This window comes from Mya arenaria, chromosome 5 (genome assembly GCF_026914265.1).
Source record: "Mya arenaria isolate MELC-2E11 chromosome 5, ASM2691426v1".
In the NCBI taxonomy this organism is placed as follows: domain Eukaryota; kingdom Metazoa; phylum Mollusca; class Bivalvia; order Myida; family Myidae; genus Mya; species Mya arenaria.
This window is the reverse complement of record NC_069126.1, coordinates 24,552,964-24,573,139: the sequence shown is the minus strand read 5'-3', so window position 1 is coordinate 24,573,139 and position 20,176 is coordinate 24,552,964. Positions and strand designations below refer to the sequence as shown.

At 41.8% G+C, this 20,176-nt stretch overlaps 1 protein-coding gene across 5 annotated transcripts in view; it reads left to right on the top strand.

Moving 5' to 3' along the window:
- The window catches only part of LOC128234881 (bromodomain adjacent to zinc finger domain protein 2B-like), a 249,182-nt gene that overhangs the window by 213,749 nt on the left and 15,257 nt on the right, over positions 1-20,176 (top strand). For all 5 annotated transcript variants that reach the window (XM_052949483.1, XM_052949482.1, XM_052949481.1 and 2 more), the window contains 5 exons: positions 5,929-6,018; positions 6,325-6,381; positions 8,087-8,199; positions 8,684-8,729; positions 9,975-10,074. In XM_052949483.1, coding sequence (XP_052805443.1) covers positions 5,929-6,018; positions 6,325-6,381; positions 8,087-8,199; positions 8,684-8,729; positions 9,975-10,074 — 406 coding nt within the window. The remainder of the gene's footprint in view (positions 1-5,928; positions 6,019-6,324; positions 6,382-8,086; positions 8,200-8,683; positions 8,730-9,974; positions 10,075-20,176) is intronic.

Sequence of the window (20,176 nt, the reverse complement as noted above, 5' to 3'; positions counted from 1 at the left end):
AGTTAAAACTTCAAAAATCTTCTCCTCTGAACTTACTTGGACTAGAGCTTAGATATTTGGCATGATTCATCGTCTAGTGGACCTCTTCAAAGATTGTTCAAATTATGGCCTTGGGGTCAAAATTGGCCCCACCCCCTTTGGGGGTCATGGGTTTTCTCTATATGTTTATAGTGAAAACTTCAAAAATCATCTCCTCTGAACTTACGTGGCTTAGAGCTTAGATATTTGGCCTGATTCATCGTCTAGTGGACCTCTACAAAGATTGTTCAAATTATGGCCCTGGGGTCAAAATTGGCCACACCCTGGGGCTGATGGGTTTTCTCTATATGTGTTATAGTGAAAACTTAAAAAATCTCCGAACTCACAAAGACAAGTAACATCTTAATTTAAACTGGATAACATATTTAGTACACGTACCAATTTTCAATATGGGCCACATACAATTAATAACAAATATACATATATAGATACTCACGTAAAATCAAGTAGTGACAAGAGCTTAGATATTTGGCATGATATATCATCTAGTTGACTTGTACCAATATTGTTCAATCTTTGGCAGTGGGGTCAAAAAATGGCCCAACCCGAGCAGTCATGGGTTTCCTTATATATGTATATGATGAAAACTTATAAAATTTTCTTCTCTGAAACCAAAAGGCGAAGGCCTTAGATATTTGGTATGAAGCATTGTTTATCGGACCACTATTAAGATTGTTCAAACTTTAGCCCTGGGGTCAAAATTGGCCACGCCCCGTGTTCATAGGCTTAGGTTTTCAATATTTTTATATAGTCTTATATAATAAAACTTTAAAAATCCTCTTCTCCAAAATATAAGACCTAGAGCTTTCATATTTGGTATATAGTGTTACCTAGTGGACCTACACAAAAGGTATTCAAATTATTGTCCCGGGGTCAAATTGGCCTTGCTCAGGGGTCATTTGTTTTTACATTGTCTTGTCACTTAAACATCTTTTCCTCTGAAAGTAAAGGTCAGAATGACTCCATACTTGATATGTAGCATCCTTACATGGTCCTCTCTCAACTTTGTTCAAATGGTTTTGTTTGGCCCCTTTTAGGGGTCACCAGAGCAAAAAATAGAAAAACCTTTAAACAACTTGATCTTATTAACTCATTGATGGATCTTCAAGTTTATTAACTCATTGATGGATCTTCAAGTCTGAAGCATCCTAGCATGGGCCTATGTCAGGTTTTTTCAAATAATTTTGTTTGGCCCCTTTTAAGGGCCACCAGAGCTAAAATTAGTAAAAAAAGCTTAACATTTTCTTCGCATGAACCCCTTGATAGATCTTCAGCAAATTTGGTTTGAAGTGTCCTTGCATGGACCTCTCTTAAATTTGTTCACATAATTTTGTTTGGCCCGGTTGCCATGGCAACCTAAAGGAAAATGTCAACAATTGGTTATAATCATCTTCTTCTCCTAAACCGCTTTGACAATTTTGATGAAACATCATAGGAATGATCCTTGGTTGGTGTCTTTTTCAAAATTGTTCAAAGAAATTAATTCCATGTAGAACTCTGGTTGACATGGCAACCTAAAGGAAAAGTGTCAACAATTGGTTACAATCATCTTCTTCTCCTAAACCGCTTGGACAATTTTGATGAAACTTCATAGGAATGATCCTTGGTTGGTGCTTTTTCAAAATTGTTCAAAAACATTAATTCCATGCAGAACTCTGGTTGCCATGGCAACCTGAAGGAAAATATAGGCTGTCGTGTCCGCGCTGTGACTTACTCTTATATGGACAGATTTTAAAATGACTTGCCATATGTTTTCGACATACCAAGACAAAGTGTCGTGTGCAAGACCCATGTCCCTACCTCTAAGGTGAAAGATACACTAAGTGTTTATTCACAATGGAATGCTGAATATGAGGACATAAAGAGTGTTGGCTGTCATTTAGTATGATTGTTTTTTTTCTATGCTCAGAGGCAATTTAATATAACTTGCAATATGTATTTGACACATAAAGGCAAGATCAACTTTTTATGTACTTGTTCATAGATCAATGTCACATTGGGGGGCATTTGTCACATACATTGACAGCTCTTGTTCAATATTCTTTGAGAAACAAGCTATATTAATAACAAAGGTTAAACTCTTTTACTCAGGTGAGCGATTTAGGGCCATCATGGCCCTCTTGTTACATAACTCTTCAAATGAAAAGTATGGTCCTTTAACTTTATGTACAGTAAGATCATATGGAAGAAAAATGCAGTGCACAGGAACCATGACATTAGCTGCGATTTGCCCTTTTTTATTTTCATACTTATTTTTTGTTTTGAGCATAACTCCAAAAGTCTTTGAGGTATTGACTTCAAACTTCAAATAAAAGATATACTCAATTGAAGTGCACAAGAACCAAAAAACTGTCTTTGGCATTTTTAGAGTTATGGCCCTTTGTTTATTCTTAACTTAATTCTTCTCTTTAGCATAACTGCAAAAGTCTTTGAAGTATTGAATTAACTTTATGATCTTGCAATGCACTGAGTCATGATAGCATATTGAGGAGAAGTGGAGTTTTCTGAAACCATGATTCTTACTGCAATATTTTCTGAGTGATTGTGCTTTGTTCTTTTTATATATTTCGTTTTTGTCCAGAGCATAACTCTTTTTTTAACTTTTTTTAGGTATTGACATCAAACTTCATATACTGATAGATCTTATTGATTAGAAGTGCACAGGAATCACACCTTTGGATATATCTTCATACCAATATCATATTGCTGTATATAGTTTTTAGCTCACTTGAGCACGTAGTACTCAACATGAGCGTTTCCCATCGTCTGGTGGCCATACGTCCAGTGGCCATCAACAATTGCTTCAACTGATATCTCCTCCTTAACAGCCTGGTCAATTTGAAACTTCACTAAGATGGTGTTCTGTCAAAATGTTCAAAGGAATGAATGCCATGCAGAACAGAAAAAGAAAATCTTGATAAAAGTCATGAGGCCTAGAGCTAAGTTACATTGTCTAGTGGTCCTCTACCAGGTTTTTATGCCCCCGAAGGTGGGCATATTAAAACCGCACCGTCCGTCCGTCTGTCCGTCCGTGTGTCCAGCTCAATAACTCGTGTCCGGGCTGTAACTTTCTCTTGTATAGACAGATTTTAAAATAACTTGCCACATGTGTTTGCCATACCAAGACGACATGTCGCATGCATGACCCGTGTCCCTACCTCTAAGGTCAAGGTCACACTTAGTGTTTATTCACAATGGAATGCTGCATATAGAGTATAGATTGTCGTGTCTGGGCTGTAACTTTCCCTTGTATGGACAGATTTTAAAATAACTTGCCACATGTGTTTGACATACCAAGACAATGTGTTGCCTGCAATACCCATGTCCCTACCTCTAAGGTCAAGGTCACACTAAATGTTTGTTCACAATGGAATGCTGCATATAAGGACACAGAGTATAGGTTGTCGTGTCTGGCTGTAAATTTCTCTTGTATGGATATATTTTAAAATAACTTGTCACATGTGTTTGACATACTAAGACGATGTGTCACGTGCACAACTCGTGTCCCTACCTCTAAGGCCAAGGTCACACTTAGGTGTTTATTCACAATGGAATGCTGCATATAAGGACACAGAGCATAGGTTGTCGTGTCCGGGCTGTAACTTTTTCTTGTATGGACAGATTTTAAAATAACTTGCCACATGTGTTTGACATACCAAGATGATGTGTCATGTGCAAGACCCATGTCCCTTCCTCTAAGGTGAAAGATACCCTTAGTGTTTATTCACAATGGAATGCTGAATATAAGGACATAAGAGTGTAGGTTGTCAAGTATGGGTAGTATTTTTTTATGTTCAGTGGCAATTTAAAATAACTTGCCATATGTATTTGACACGTAAAGGCAAGATCAACTTTTCATGTACTGACCTTGTTCATAGGTCAATGTCACATTTGGGGGCATTTGTCACATACTGTGACAGCTCTTGTTTTTCAATTATGCCCAGGGATCAAAACTGGCCCCACCCAAGTGGTCAAAAGTTTCTTGCATACTGATATCGGGAAATTTTTGAAAAATTCTTGTCTTAAACAACTAAGTCCAAACCCTTCATATTTTGTATTTACATTATGTAGTAATTCTCTGTCACTATTGTAAACTTCGTTTGTGGGGGTACATAGGAGTGAGCTTGTCAGTCGGTCGGTCGGTCTGTCTTGTCGGTCGGTTGGTTGGTCGGTCTGTCAGTTTTCATGGTTTCCGGAAGATAACTCATGAAAGGCTAGACAGATTTGAAAAATTTTTGGTACACAGGTGTAACATCAGAAGATACAGGTCAAGTTTGATATTGGGACTGGTGGGGCCAAGGTCAAGGTCACTGTTACTAAAAATAGAAAAACGGTTTCCGGATGATAACTCATGAGAGGCTTGACAGATTTGAAAAAATTTTGGTACACAGGTGTAACATCAGAAGATACAGGTCAAGTTTGATATTGGGGCTGGTGGGGCCAAGGTCAAGGTCACTGTTACTAAAAAAAAGAAAAACAGTTTCCGGACGATAACTCATGAAAGGCTAGACGGATTTGAACAATTTTTGGTACACAGGTGTAACATCAGAAGATACAGATCAAGTTAGTGAGCTTGTTGGTCGGTCTGTCGGTCGGTTTTCATGGTTTCCGGACGATAACTCATGAAAGGCTAGACAGATTTTAAAAAAAATTGGTACACAGGTGTAACATCAAAAGATACAGGTCAAGTTCATTATTGGGGCTGGTGGGGCCAAGGTCAAGGTCACTGTTACTAAAAATAGAAAAAACGGTTTCCGGATGATAACTCATGAAAGGCTTGACAGATTTGAAAAAAATTTTGGTACACAGGTGTAACATCAGAAGATACAGGTCAAGTTCGATATTGGGGCTGGTGGGCCAAGGTCAAGGTCACTGTTACGAATAAAAGAAAAACGGTTTAACCTTGGACTTATGGCCTCTTTTCAAAGGAATGGTTTGCCATTCCTGTTTCCAGGCGGCATTTGGGGGTATTCGTCACTCCTGTGACAGCTCTAGTTCAAATCGTGCTACTAGGGTAAAAGATGGCCCCGCCCTGGGGGTCACTAGTTTCCTATTGACTTTTATTAGAAATACTTATTGTCTGAAACCGCTAGACCAATCCCATGAAATCTTGTATGTATCATCATACAGTAGTCCTCCACCAAATTTGTTCAACTTATGCCCCTGTGGACAAAACTTTCTATGCCCTGGCATTCACATGACTGTGTCCTAAAGACTTATATTGGGAAATCATTGAAAATCTCTTTTCTCAATCCAAATGGCCCAGACCTTTGATATTTGTTATGTAGCAATCAAAATGATGTCCTCAGATGTCCTATACTGTAACATTTTGACCTACTTATTTTCGAAGCTCCACCAATAATATTTGGACCATATGTACAGTTTTGAAAAAAATATCAATGTAGTGCTTAGATGACCTTGACTGTGACCGTTTGACCAACTTTCTTATTTTGAAGCTACAAAAATGAAATTTTGACCCATTGTATCGTTTTAATATGCAAATATCAATGTTGGACATATACTGTGACATACTGACCTACTTTCTTATTTTTGAAGCTTCAGCATTACAATTTGGACCAATTGTATCGTTTTGAAAACAAATATCAATGTTGTTCTTGGTTGATCTTTACTGTGACCTTTGACCTTCGATCTTATTTTTGAAGCTACAGCAATGTAATATAGACCTTGTGTGAAGGTTTGCAAACAAATATCAATGTTGTCCTCCAATGATCTAAACTGACAATTTGACCTTTTTTTAAATGTTAATCATTAACTTTTCCAGCTATTGATGCTTCAAATGTTGATTTTGTGGATGGACTCAGGTTTATAGACTGAGTGACCACCTATTAAAAACATCTGTTTAACTATTAAGAGTACATGATATTGCAGCTGTGTCAGATCTGTAGGAGGGATGACAATGAGGCAGAATTATTGCTGTGTGACGGCTGTGACCGGGGCTACCACACATACTGTTTTAAGGTGAGCCTCTTCTCACATGCTTAGCTGTAAAGCTACTCAGAGAGTTTAATTTTTATTTTGTTTGATTAAATGAAATATTGTGAGGTAATGGATACTGAATCAAGTGTTAAGATTATTTTTTGTACAATGTGAACAGAGCATTTTCAAATTTTAAACCAAATGTTTGCTATATATCAAACAGAACATCCCGCTATCAGTACTGAATCGACCATCTTCAACCGAGTGATTGGTCAATGAAAAGCTATATTTACTGGTGTATTGTAGTGATGTATTGGTATGAAGACTGAATGTGTGCTCTATTTCCAGCCCCGCCTGGAGTGTATACCAGAGGGAGATTGGTACTGCTTTGAATGTGTGGCCAAGGTAACCTCTTTTTACTAAGAAACCCTTCACTCATTTCAGTGATTTAAAATTGATGGTTTTCTATTGGTCTATTTGATCAATTTGCTAAATTAAATATAGATCCTTACTCGTTATATTTGTTTCTAGTGTTCCTACAACCACTACATATGTTAAGCTCACCTAAGAAATGCTCAAGGTGAGCTATTTGAATCACACTGTGTCTGGCGTTCGTTGATAAATTTTTCAGAAACCGCTGAGCTGATTTTTCTCAAATTTTACCAGAAAGATCTTGGCGTTGGCCGTTATCAAAATGGTTTAAACGGTTCTGGTCGATTGTACAAAGTGCAGTCAAATGGTTTACAGACTGCCTTTGTACTGCTACCAGTTTTTTTTGTAGAAAAAACAAAATTAGACTGAAGTAAAGCAAGAGCTATATTCTACAGGACATTACCAATTTTACATTTAAATCACATATAAAACAATTAATTTTTACATAGCAAATTAACATGACTCACACGGTATGATTCATTTTATAGGGAAATAATATACTTTAAACATTCATTCAAGACATTACGTCATCTTAGGTGCTGGTTTATTATTAAGTCCATGTTATTCAAAGTGTTTAAACTCAATATGTGTTCTGTGTTGATCTAACCACTCGATGAAAATGTCTGCCTTCCACCCTTTTTTTGTAGCTGCGTGTAACCGCCGACCTGATAGCAAATTTCATTTTATCTTCATATTTGAATCTGTGACCTTGTAAATTAACCTTAATCTCTGAAATAACAGTGAGGATAATTTGACTATTGTTGATTATTTTAAGGGTTCCAAATTGTCAAAGTTTGACATCAAAATTGAGCAATATTTTATCAGTCCAGGAACTAATTTTGACTGTGGCTCGTACATAAGGGGCCAATGACCGAAAAATGAAAAAAAATTCTCATGAGCCACTATCTTAATTGATTTTTGGTTCACATTTTAACACCATGAAATACCAGTCAATTTCAAATTTGGTTACAAACCACTAGTTTTTAATAAAGATATGACCCCTTTTCACATTTGATTTTGTCAAAAATATGTGTCCTGACAATAGGTCATGAAAGCAAACAGAATTGAATAATATTTGTATTGCGTGATGTTTAACATTGTAAAATACAGTTCAATTTCAAATTTTGTTACAATCCACCAATGTATGTAGTTATAGATTCTGTCATGTACCATTACTATGTCTTGGCGCCATGTGGGGTATTTATCACTTTTGTTACAGGGCTAGTAATAAATAATTCTGTTTATCTTAAAGATCATCAAAAATGGCGCGCACAGGGCTGGGATACAGTTTAATTTCTGATATGACGTATTGTTCACATTCAATTTGGTACACTTCTCTGATAAACTACTATTAACTGTTATTTAATTCAAATTAAATATAACAAATCAGGTAATAATGTAATAAAACTTGACATTGGCAGCATTTCACCCTGCTTTATAAGACAGTGTCAAATGTTTTACTGAAAAATGAATAAAGTATCAAATTTAAGACAATTTTTTCTCAAGATGCTATTTGATACATTATGTTACTTGTTACGGAGTGTCAAAGCTAACTGATAATAACTTTTTAGTAAACTTGTTTCATAAATGTTTGTTTGAAATGGCAACTGGTAAGATCTTATGTGTTTTGTATGATTATTGTGATGTGTGTTATATACAGTGTGTTGTGTGTTTGCAGGCTGTTGGTGAGTGTTGCTGCCTGGTGTGCGGGCGGAGGCTTGGGAAGATGGCCGAGTGTATTCACTGTAACCGTCACGTCCACATAGATTGCCTGCATCCTCCCCTTCCAAGGTACCCACAGTTACTTATCGTTTTAGTGTTGGAATCCGCTTGCTTGGCAGTTTACTATCTTTATCAAACTTGTGTTGCCCTGTTTGCCGAAAGTGCTCACTAAGGTTGCTTTTTAAAAACTCTTAATAACCCTTTTACATGCCCCATTTTTGACCGAAATTCATTTGTCTTTGTCAGAATGTTTGTCTTTTTGATATCTACAAGTTCTATAAAAAAAAAAACTTCTGAAAACTAGATAGAGAGGTCAAATTTTTTTCCCAATCTCTTAGGAAACTTGCTACATGCATACAAACGCTAAAGTAATCACTGGAAAAAAATACAAGTTTCAATATCTCAACATATTTATTGATTAAAGAGATACCATGTTGAAGCAAGGCCACATCAATATTGACCAAGGTGTTTGAGAAAGAGTCTCATTTAGAGTCTAATAGGTTTAACTCATATTTCATTATTCCAGCAATATATGTTCTATTTTGTGATTTAGAGTTCCAAGAAAGTGGCATTGTGCAGCATGCAGTGACAATGTAAAAGTAAGTCATCTTTTGTGTATTCTCTTAATCAAAAGCCGGACAGTGACAATGATAAAGTAGTCATCTTTTGTGTATTCTCTTATAATCAAAAGCCAGACAGTGACGATGATAAAGTAGTCATCTTTTGTGTATTCTCTTAATCAAAAGCCAGACAGTGACAATAATAAAGTAGTCATCTTTTGTGTATTCTCTTAATCAAAAGCCAGACAGTGACAATAATAAAGTAGTCATCTTTTGTGTATTCTCTTAATCAAAAGCCAGACAGTGACAATAATAAAGTAGTCATCTTTTGTGTATTCTCTTAATCAAAAGCCGGACAGTGACAATGATAAAGTAGTCATCTTTTGGGTATCTCTTAATCAAAGGCCATACAGTGACAATAATAAAGTAGTCATCTTTTGTGTATTCTCTTAATCAAAAGCCAGACAGTGACAATGATAAAGTAGTCATCTTTTGGGTATTCTCTTAATCAAAAGCCGGACAGTGACAATGATAAAGTAGTCATCTTTTGTGTATTCTCTTAAGCAAAAGCCAGACAGTGACAATGATAAAGTAGTCATCTTTTGGGTATTCTCTTAAGCAAAAGCCAGACAGTGACAATGATAAAGTAGTCATCTTTTGTGTATTCTCTTAAGCAAAAGCCAGACAGTGACAATAATAAAGTAGTCATCTTTGAGATGAGATTGTTCACTTTTGTCATATTTTGTGTAATCTCTTAATCATCAGTCATGCAGTGAAATTGTTAATGTAAGTCATATTTTGGGTATACTTTTAACTTCATCTTTTGTGTATACTTATAATCAACGGTTAATGAATGGTCATCAAGTGACAATATTCAAATAAGTCATCATATTAAATTTATCAATTGTCAATTTTTGCTCTTTTTCTTTTCTTTTTTAAAATCTGAGGTAACTTAATAGCCTAAGGGTCATCTCAGCTTTTCAAGATATGAAATGGAATCAAATACACATGTTGCAAGAGGCAGTACTTACAGTTGTTTCAGAAGCAAGGTCCACAGCTCTTGTTTTATAAATTGTTGAGTTATTCACTTTTTGACTGAAAATAAACTAAAACAATAAATTGTGGGCACATTCTTGCAGGGCCCTTGTTCTTTTGCACGTTAAAAGTAGAGAATACTTAATATGTTTACATTGTTTAGTTGCCATTATACAAAACAAATGCCTGATGATAATTATATTTCAAGCTCAATGTAAACTTGAGGAAATATTTTATGTTTTCTATTAGGGAGCCGGTAAGAAGAGAGTGCGTAAGAACTCATGTGCCAGTATAACCACAACCTCCCAGCAGCCCACTCCAGGACCAACCCCAGAACTCACACCTTCTGGTAGGTACACCCATACTGCATAGCATACCCACACCCAAACCAGGAACACCCATACTGGATGACATACCCAAACCAGGAACACCCATACTGCATAGCATACCCACACCCAAACCAGGAACACCAATACTGAATGGTATACCCACACCCAAACCAGGTACACCCATACTGGATGATATACCCACACTCAAACCAGGTACTCCCATACTGGATGATATACCCACTACCAACCAGGTACTCCCATACTGAATGGTATACCCCCACCCAAACCAGGTATACCCATACTGGATGATATATCCACACCCAAACCAGGTACACCCATACTGGATGATATACCCCCACCCAAACCAGGTACACCAATACTGGATGATATACCCACACCCAAACCAGGTACACCCATACTGAATGGTATACCCACACCCAAACCAGGTACACCCATACTGAATGGTATACCCACACCCAAACCAGGTACACCCATACTGAATGGTATACCCACACCCAAACCAGGTACACCCATACTGAATGGTATACCCAAACCAGGTACACCCATACTGAATGGTATACCCACTACCAAACCAGGAACACACATACTAAATGGTATACCCACACCCAAACCAGGAACACCCATACTGCATAACATACCCACACCCAAACCAGGTACACACATACTGAATGGTATACCCACACCCAAACCAGGTACACCCATGCTGCATAGCATACCCACACCCAAACCAGGAACACCCATACTGCAAAGTATACCCACACTCAAACCAGGTACACCCATACTGGATGATTTACCCACACCCAAACCAGGAACACCCATACTGGATGATATACCCACACACAAATCAGGTACACCCATACCGGATGGTATACCCACACCCAAACAAGGTACACCCATACTGTATGTAATACCCACACCCAAACCAGGTTCACCCATACTGAATGGTATACCCACACCCAAACCAGGTACACCCATACTGAATGGTATACCCACACCCAAACCAGGTACACCCATACTGAATGGTATACCAACTACCAAACCAGGAACACACATACTAAATGGTATACCCACACCCAAACCAGGTACACACATACTGTATAACATACCCACACCCAAACCAGGTACACACATACTGTATTACATACCCACACCCAAACCAGGTACACACATACTGTATTACATACCCACACCCAAACCAGGTACACATATACTGGATAACATACCCACTACTGTACCAGGTATACACATACTGTATGGCATACCCACACACAAACCAGGTACACACATACTGAATGGTATACCCACACCCAAACCAGGTACACCCATACTGTATAACATACCCATACCAGGTACACACATACTGTATGGCATACCCACACACAAACCAGGTACACACATACTGTATGGCATACCCACACCCAAACCAGGTACACCCATACTACATAGCATACCCACATCCAAACCAGATACACCTGTACTGGATGGTATACCCACACCCAAACCAGCTACACCCATACTGCATAGCATACCCACACCCAAACCAGGTACACCCATACTGCAAAGGATACCCATACCCAAACTAGGAACACCCATACTGCATAGCATACCCACACCCAAACCAGGAACACCCATACTTAATGGTATACCCACACCAAAACCAGGAACACCAACTCTGCATAGCATACCCACACCCAAACCAGGAACACCCATACTGCATGGCATACCCACACCCTAACCAGGTACACACATACTGCATAGCATACGTACACCCAAACCAGAAACACTCATACTGAATGGTATACCCACACCAAAACCAGGAACACCCATACTGCAAAGCATACCCACACCCAAACCAGGAGCACCCATACTGCAAAGCATACCCACACCAAAACCAGGAACACCCATATTGCATGGTATACACACACCCAAACCAGGAACAACCATACTGCATAGCATACCCACACCCAAACAATGTACACACATACTGAATGGTATACCCACACCAAAACCAGGAACACCCATACAGCATAGCATACCCCCACCCTTACCAGGTACACACATACTGAATGGTATACCCACACCCTAACCAGGTACACCCATACTGCATAGCATACCAACACCCAAACCAGGTACACCCATACTGAATGGTATACCCACACCCAAACCAGGTACACCCATACTGCATAACATACCAACACCCAAACCTGGTACATACATACTGAATGGTATACCCACACCCAAACCAGGAACACCTATTCTGCATAGCAGACCCACACCCAAACAAGTAACATACAACCTGCATAGCATACCCACACCCAAACCAGGTACACACATACTGCATAGCATACCCACACCCAAACCAGAAACACTCATACTGAATGGTATACACACACCCAAATCAGGAACACCCATACTGCAAAGCATACCCAACCCCAAACCAGAAACACCCATACTGCAAAGCATACCCACACCAAAGCCAGGAACACCCATATTGCATGGTATACCCACACCCAAACCAGGAACACCCATACGGCATAGCATACCCACACCCAAACCAGGAACACCCATACTGGATAGTATACCCACACCCAAACCATGTACACCCATACTGCAAAGCTTACCCACACCCAAACCAGGAACACCCATATTGCATGGTATACCCACACCCAAACCAGGAACACCTATACAGCATAGCATACCCACACCCAAACCAGGTGCACACATACTGAATGGTATACCCACACCCAAACCAGGTACACACATACTGCATAGCATACCCACACCCAAACCAGAAACACTCATACTGAATGGTATACACACACCCAAATCAGGAACACCCATACTGCAAAGCATACCCAACCCCAAACCAGGAACACCCATACTGGATGACATACCCACACCCAAACCAGGTACACCCATACTGGATGATTTACCCACACCCAAACCAGGTACACCTCTACTGGATGATATACCCACACCCAAACCAGGTACACCCATACTGGATGACATACCCACACCCAAACCAGGTACACCCATACTGGATGACATACCCACACCCAAACCAGGTACACCCATACTGGATGACATACCCACACCCAAACCAGGTACACCCATACTGGATGACATACCCACACCCAAACTAGGTACACCCATACTGGATGATATACCCACACTCATACCAGGTACACCCATACTGGATAGTATACCCACATCCAAACCAGGTACACCCATACTGCAAAGCTTACCCACACCCAAACCAGGAACACCCATATTGCATGGTATACCCACACCAAAACCAGGAACACCTATACAGCATAGCATACCCACACCCAAACCAGGTGCACACATACTGAATGGTATACCCACACCCAAACCAGGAACATCCATACAGCATAGCATACCCCAACCCTAACCAGGTACACACATACTGAATGGTATACCCACACCCTAACCAGGTACACCCATACTGCATAGCATACCAGCACCCAAACCAGTTACACCCATACTGAATGGTATACCCACACCCAAACCAGGTACACCCATACTGCATAACGTACCAACACCCAAACCTGGTACATACATACTGAATGGTATACCCACACCCAAACCAGGAACACCTATTCTGCATAGCATACCTACAACCAAGCCAGAAACACCCAACCTGCATAGTATACCCACACCCAAACCAGGTACACACATACTGCATAGCATACCCACACCCAAACCAGAAACACTCGTACTGAATGGTATACCCACACCCAAACCAGTAACAGCCATACTGCAAAGCATACCCACACCCAAACCAGGTACACCCATACTGCATAGCATACCCACACCCAAACCAGGAACACCCATACTGCATGGTATACCCACACCCAAACCAGTAACACCCATATTGCATGGTATACCCACACCCAAACCAGGAACACCCATAAGGCATAGCATACCCACACCCAAACCAGGAACACCCATACTGGATGGTATACCCACACCCAAACCAGGTACACCCATACTGCATAGCATACCTGCACCTAAACCAGGAACATCCATATTGCATGGTATACCCACACCCAAACCAGGAACACCTATACGGCATAGCATACCCACACCCAAACCAGGTACACACATACTGAATGGTATACCCACACCCAAACCAGGAACACCCATACAGCATAGCATACCCTCAACCCTAACCAGGTAAACACATACTGTATGACATACTCAGACCCAAACCAGGTTCACACATACTGTATGACATACCCACACCCAAACCAGGTACACCCATACTGGATGGTATACCCACACCCAAACCAGGTACACCCATACTGGATGATATACCCACACCCAAACCAGGAACACCCATACTGAATGGTATACCCACACCTAAACCAGGAACACCCATTCTGGATGGTATACCCACACCTAAACCAGGTACACCCATGCTGGATGATATACCCACACCCAAACCAGAAAAACCCATACTGAATGATATACCCACACCCAAACCAGGTACACCCATACTGTATGGCATACCCACACCCAAACAAGGAACACCCATACTGGATGATATACCCACACCCAAACCAGGAACACCCATACTGAATGGTATACCCACACCCAAACCAGAAAAAACCCATACTGAATAATATACCCACACCCAAACCAGGTACACCCATACTGGATGATATACCAACACCTAAACCAGGTACACCCATACTGGATCATATACCCACAGCCAAACCAGGTACACCCATACTCTATGATATACCCACAACCAAACCAGGTATACACATACTGTATGACATACCCTCACCCAAACCAGGTACACCCATACTGTATGGCATACCCACACCCAAACCAGGTATACACATACTCTATGATATACCCACAACCAAACCAGGTACACCCATACTGTATGGCATACCCACACCCAAACCAGGTACACCCATACTGTATGGCATACCCTCACCCAAACCAGGTACACCCATACTCTATGATATACCCACAACCAAACCAGGTACACACATACCGTATGACATACCCACACCCAAACCAGGTACACACATACTTGATGATATACCAACACCCAAACCAGGTACACACATACTCTATGATATACCCACAACCAAACCAGGTACACACATACTCTATGACATGCCCACACCCAAACCAGGTACACACATACTGTATGGCATACCCACACCCAAACCAGGAACCCCCATACTGTATGACATACCCACACCCAAACCAGGTACACACATACTCTATGATATACCCACAACCAAACCAGGTATACACATACTGCATTGCATACCCACACCCAAACCAGGAACACCTATACTGGTTGATATACCCACACCCAAACCAGGTACACCCATACTGCATAGCATACCCACACCCAAACCAGGAACACCCATACTGGATGACATACCCACACCCAAACCAGGTACACCCATACTGGATGATATACCCACACCCAAACCAGGTACACCCATACTGGATGACATACCCACACCCAAACCAGGTACACCCATACTGGATGACATACCCACACCCAAACTAGGTACACCCATACTGGATGACATTACCACACCCAAACTAGGTACACCCATACTGGATGATATACCCACACTCATACCAGGTACACCCATACTGGATGATATACCCACACCCAAATCAGGTACACACATACTCTATGATATACCCACAACCAAACCAGGTATACACACATACTCTATGACATGCCCACACCCAAACCAGGTACACACATACTGTATGGCATACCCACACCCAAACCAGGTATACACATACTGTATGGCATACCCACACCCAAACCAGGAACCCCTATACTGCATAGCATACCCACACCCAAACCAGGTACACATACTGTATAGCATACCCACACCCAAACCAGGTACACACGTACTGTATGGCATACCCACACCCAAACCAGGTACACACATACTGTATGGCATGCCCACACCCAAACCAGGTACACACATACTGTATGGCATGCCCACACCCAAACCAGGTACACACATACTGTATGGCATACCCACACCCAAACCAGGAACCCCCATACTGCATAGCATACCCACACCCAAACCAGGTACACATACTGTATAGCATACCCACACCCAAACCAGGTACACACGTACTGTATGGCATACCCACACCCAAACCAGGAACACCCATACATCATAGCATACCCTCAACCCTTACCAGGTACACACATACTGAATAGTATACCCACACCCAAATCAGGTACACACATACGGTATGACATACCCACACCCAAACCAGGTACACCCATACTGGATGGTATACCCACATCCAAACCAGGTACACCCATACTGTATGGCATACCCACACCCAAACAACGAACACCCATACTGGATAATATACCCACACCCAAACCAGGAACACCCATACTGAATGGTATACCCACACCCAAACCAGAAAAACCAATCTTGGATGGTATACCCACACCCAAACAAGGTACACCCATACTGGATGATATACCCACACCCAAACCAGGTACACCCATACTGGATGATATACCCACAGCCAAACCAGGTACACACATGCTGGATGACATGCCCACACCCCAAACCAGGTTTACATATACTGTATGGCATAACCACTCCCAAACCAGGAACACCCATACTGGATGATATACCCACACCCAAACCAGGTACACCCATACTGCATAGCATACCCACACCCAAACCAGGAACACCCATACTGGATGACATACCCACACCCAAACCAGGTACACCCATACTGGATGACATACCCACACCCAAACCAGGTACACCCACACTGGATGATATACCCACACCCAAACCAGGTACAACCAAACTGAATGATATATCCACACCGAAACCAGGTACACACATACTCTATGATATACCCACACCCAAACCAGGTACACACATACTCTATGACATGCCCACACCCAAACCAGATACACACATACTGTATGGCATACCCACACCCAAACCAGGAACACACATACTGCATAGCATACCCACACCCAAACCAGGTACACATACTGCATAGCATACCCACACCCAAACCAGGTAAACACATGCTGTATGGCATACCCACACCCATACCAGGTACACACATACTGAATGGTATATCCACACCCAACCCAGGTACACACACACTGCATAGCATACCCACACCCAAACCAGGTACGCTGATACTGCATAGCATACCCACACCCAAACCAGGTACACACATAGTGAATGGTATATCCACACCCAAACCAGGAACATTTATACTGGATAGTATACCCACACCCAAACCATGTACACCCATACTGCAAAGCTTACCCACACCCAAACCAGGAACACCCATATTGCATGGTATACCCACACCCAAACCAGGAACACCTATACAGCATAGCATACCCACACCCAAACCAGGTGCACACATACTGAATGGTATACCCACACCCAAACCAGGTACACACATACTGCATAGCATACCCACACCCAAACCAGAAACACTCATACTGAATGGTATACACACACCCAAATCAGGAACACCCATACTGCAAAGCATACCCACACCCAAACCAGGAACACCCATACTGGATGACATACCCACACCCAAACCAGGTACACCCATACTGGATGATATACCCACACCCAAACCAGGTACACCCATACTGGATGATATACCCACACCCAAACCAGGTACACCCATACTGGATGACATACCCACACCCAAACCAGGTACACCCATACTGGATGACATACCCACACCCAAACCAGGTACACCCATACTGGATGACATACCCACACCCAAACCAGGTACACCCATACTGGATGACATACCCACACCCAAACTAGGTACACCCATACTGGATGATATACCCACACTCATACCAGGTACACCCATACTGGATAGTATACCCACACCCAAACCACGTACACCCATACTGCAAAGCTTACCCACACCCAAACCAGGAACACCCATATTGCATGGTATACCCACACCCAAACCAGGAACACCTATACAGCATAGCATACCCACACCCAAACCAGGTGCACACATACTGAATGGTATACCCACACCCAAACCAGGTACACCCATACAGCATAGCATACCCCAACCCTAACCAGGTACACACATACTGAATGGTATACCCACACCCTAACCAGGTACACCCATACTGCATAGCATACCAACACCCAAACCAGGTACACCCATACTGAATGGTATACCCACACCCAAACCAGGTACACCCATACTGCATAACGTACCAACACCCAAACCTGGTACATACATACTGAATGGTATACCCACACCCAAACCAGGAACACCTATTCTGCATAGCATACCCACACCCAAACCAGAAACACCCAACCTGCATAGTATACCCACACCCAAACCAGGTACACACATACTGCATAGCATACCCACACCCAAACCAGAAACACTCGTACTGAATGGTATACCCACACCCAAACCAGTAACAGCCATACTGCAAAGCATACCCACACCCAACCAGAAGCACCCATACTGCAAAGCATACCCACACCAAAACCAGGAACACCCATATTGCATGGTATACCCACACCCAAACCAGTAACACCCATATTGCATGGTATACCCACACCCAAACCAGGAACACCCATAAGGCATAGCATACCCACACCCAAACCAGGAACACCCATACTGGATGGTATACCCACACCCAAACCAGGTACACCCATACTGCATAGCATACCTGCACCTAAACCAGGAACATCCATATTGCATGGTATACCCACACCCAAACCAGGAACACCTATACGGCATAGCATACCCACACCCAAACCAGGTACACACATACTGAATGGTATACCCACACCCAAACCAGGAACACCCATACTGCATAGCATACCCTCAACCCTAACCAGGTAAACACATACTGTATGACATACTCAGACCCAAACCAGGTTCACACATACTGTATGACATACCCACACCCAAACCAGGTACACCCATACTGGATGATATACCCACACCCAAACCAGGTACACCCATACTGGATGATATACCCACACCCAAACCAGGTACACACATACTGAATGGTATACCCACACCTAAACCAGGAACACCCATTCTGGATGGTATACCCACACCTAAACCAGGTACACCCATGCTGGATGATATACCCACACCCAAACCAGAAAAACCCATACTGAATGATATACCCACACCCAAACCAGGTACACCCATACTGTATGGCATACCCACACCCAAACAAGGAACACCCATACTGGATGATATACCCACACCCAAACCAGGAACACCCATACTGAATGGTATACCCACACCCAAACCAGAAAAACCCATACTGAATAATATACCCACACCCAAACCAGGTACACCCATACTGGATGATATACCAACACCTAAACCAGGTACACCCATACTGGATCATATACCCACAGCCAAACCAGGTACACCCATACTCTATGATATACCCACAACCAAACCAGGTATACACATACTGTATGACATACCCTCACCCAAACCAGGTACACCCATACTGTATGGCATACCCACACCCAAACCAGGTATACACATACTCTATGATATACCCACAACCAAACCAGGTACACCCATACTGTATGGCATACCCTCACCCAAACCAGGTACACCCATACTGTATGGCATACCCTCACCCAAACCAGGTACACCCATACTCTATGATATACCCACAACCAAACCAGGTACACACATACCGTATGACATACCCACACCCAAACCAGGTACACACATACTTGATGATATACCAACACCCAAACCAGGTACACACATACTCTATGATATACCCACAACCAAACCAGGTACACACATACTCTATGACATGCCCACACCCAAACCAGGTACACACATACTGTATGGCATTCCCACACCCAAACCAGGAACACCCATACTGTATGACATACCCACACCCAAACCAGGTACACACATACTCTATGATATACCCACAACCAAACCAGGTATACACATACTGCATTGCATACCCACACCCAAACCAGGAACACCCATACTGGTTGATATACCCACACCCAAACCAGGTACACCCATACTGCA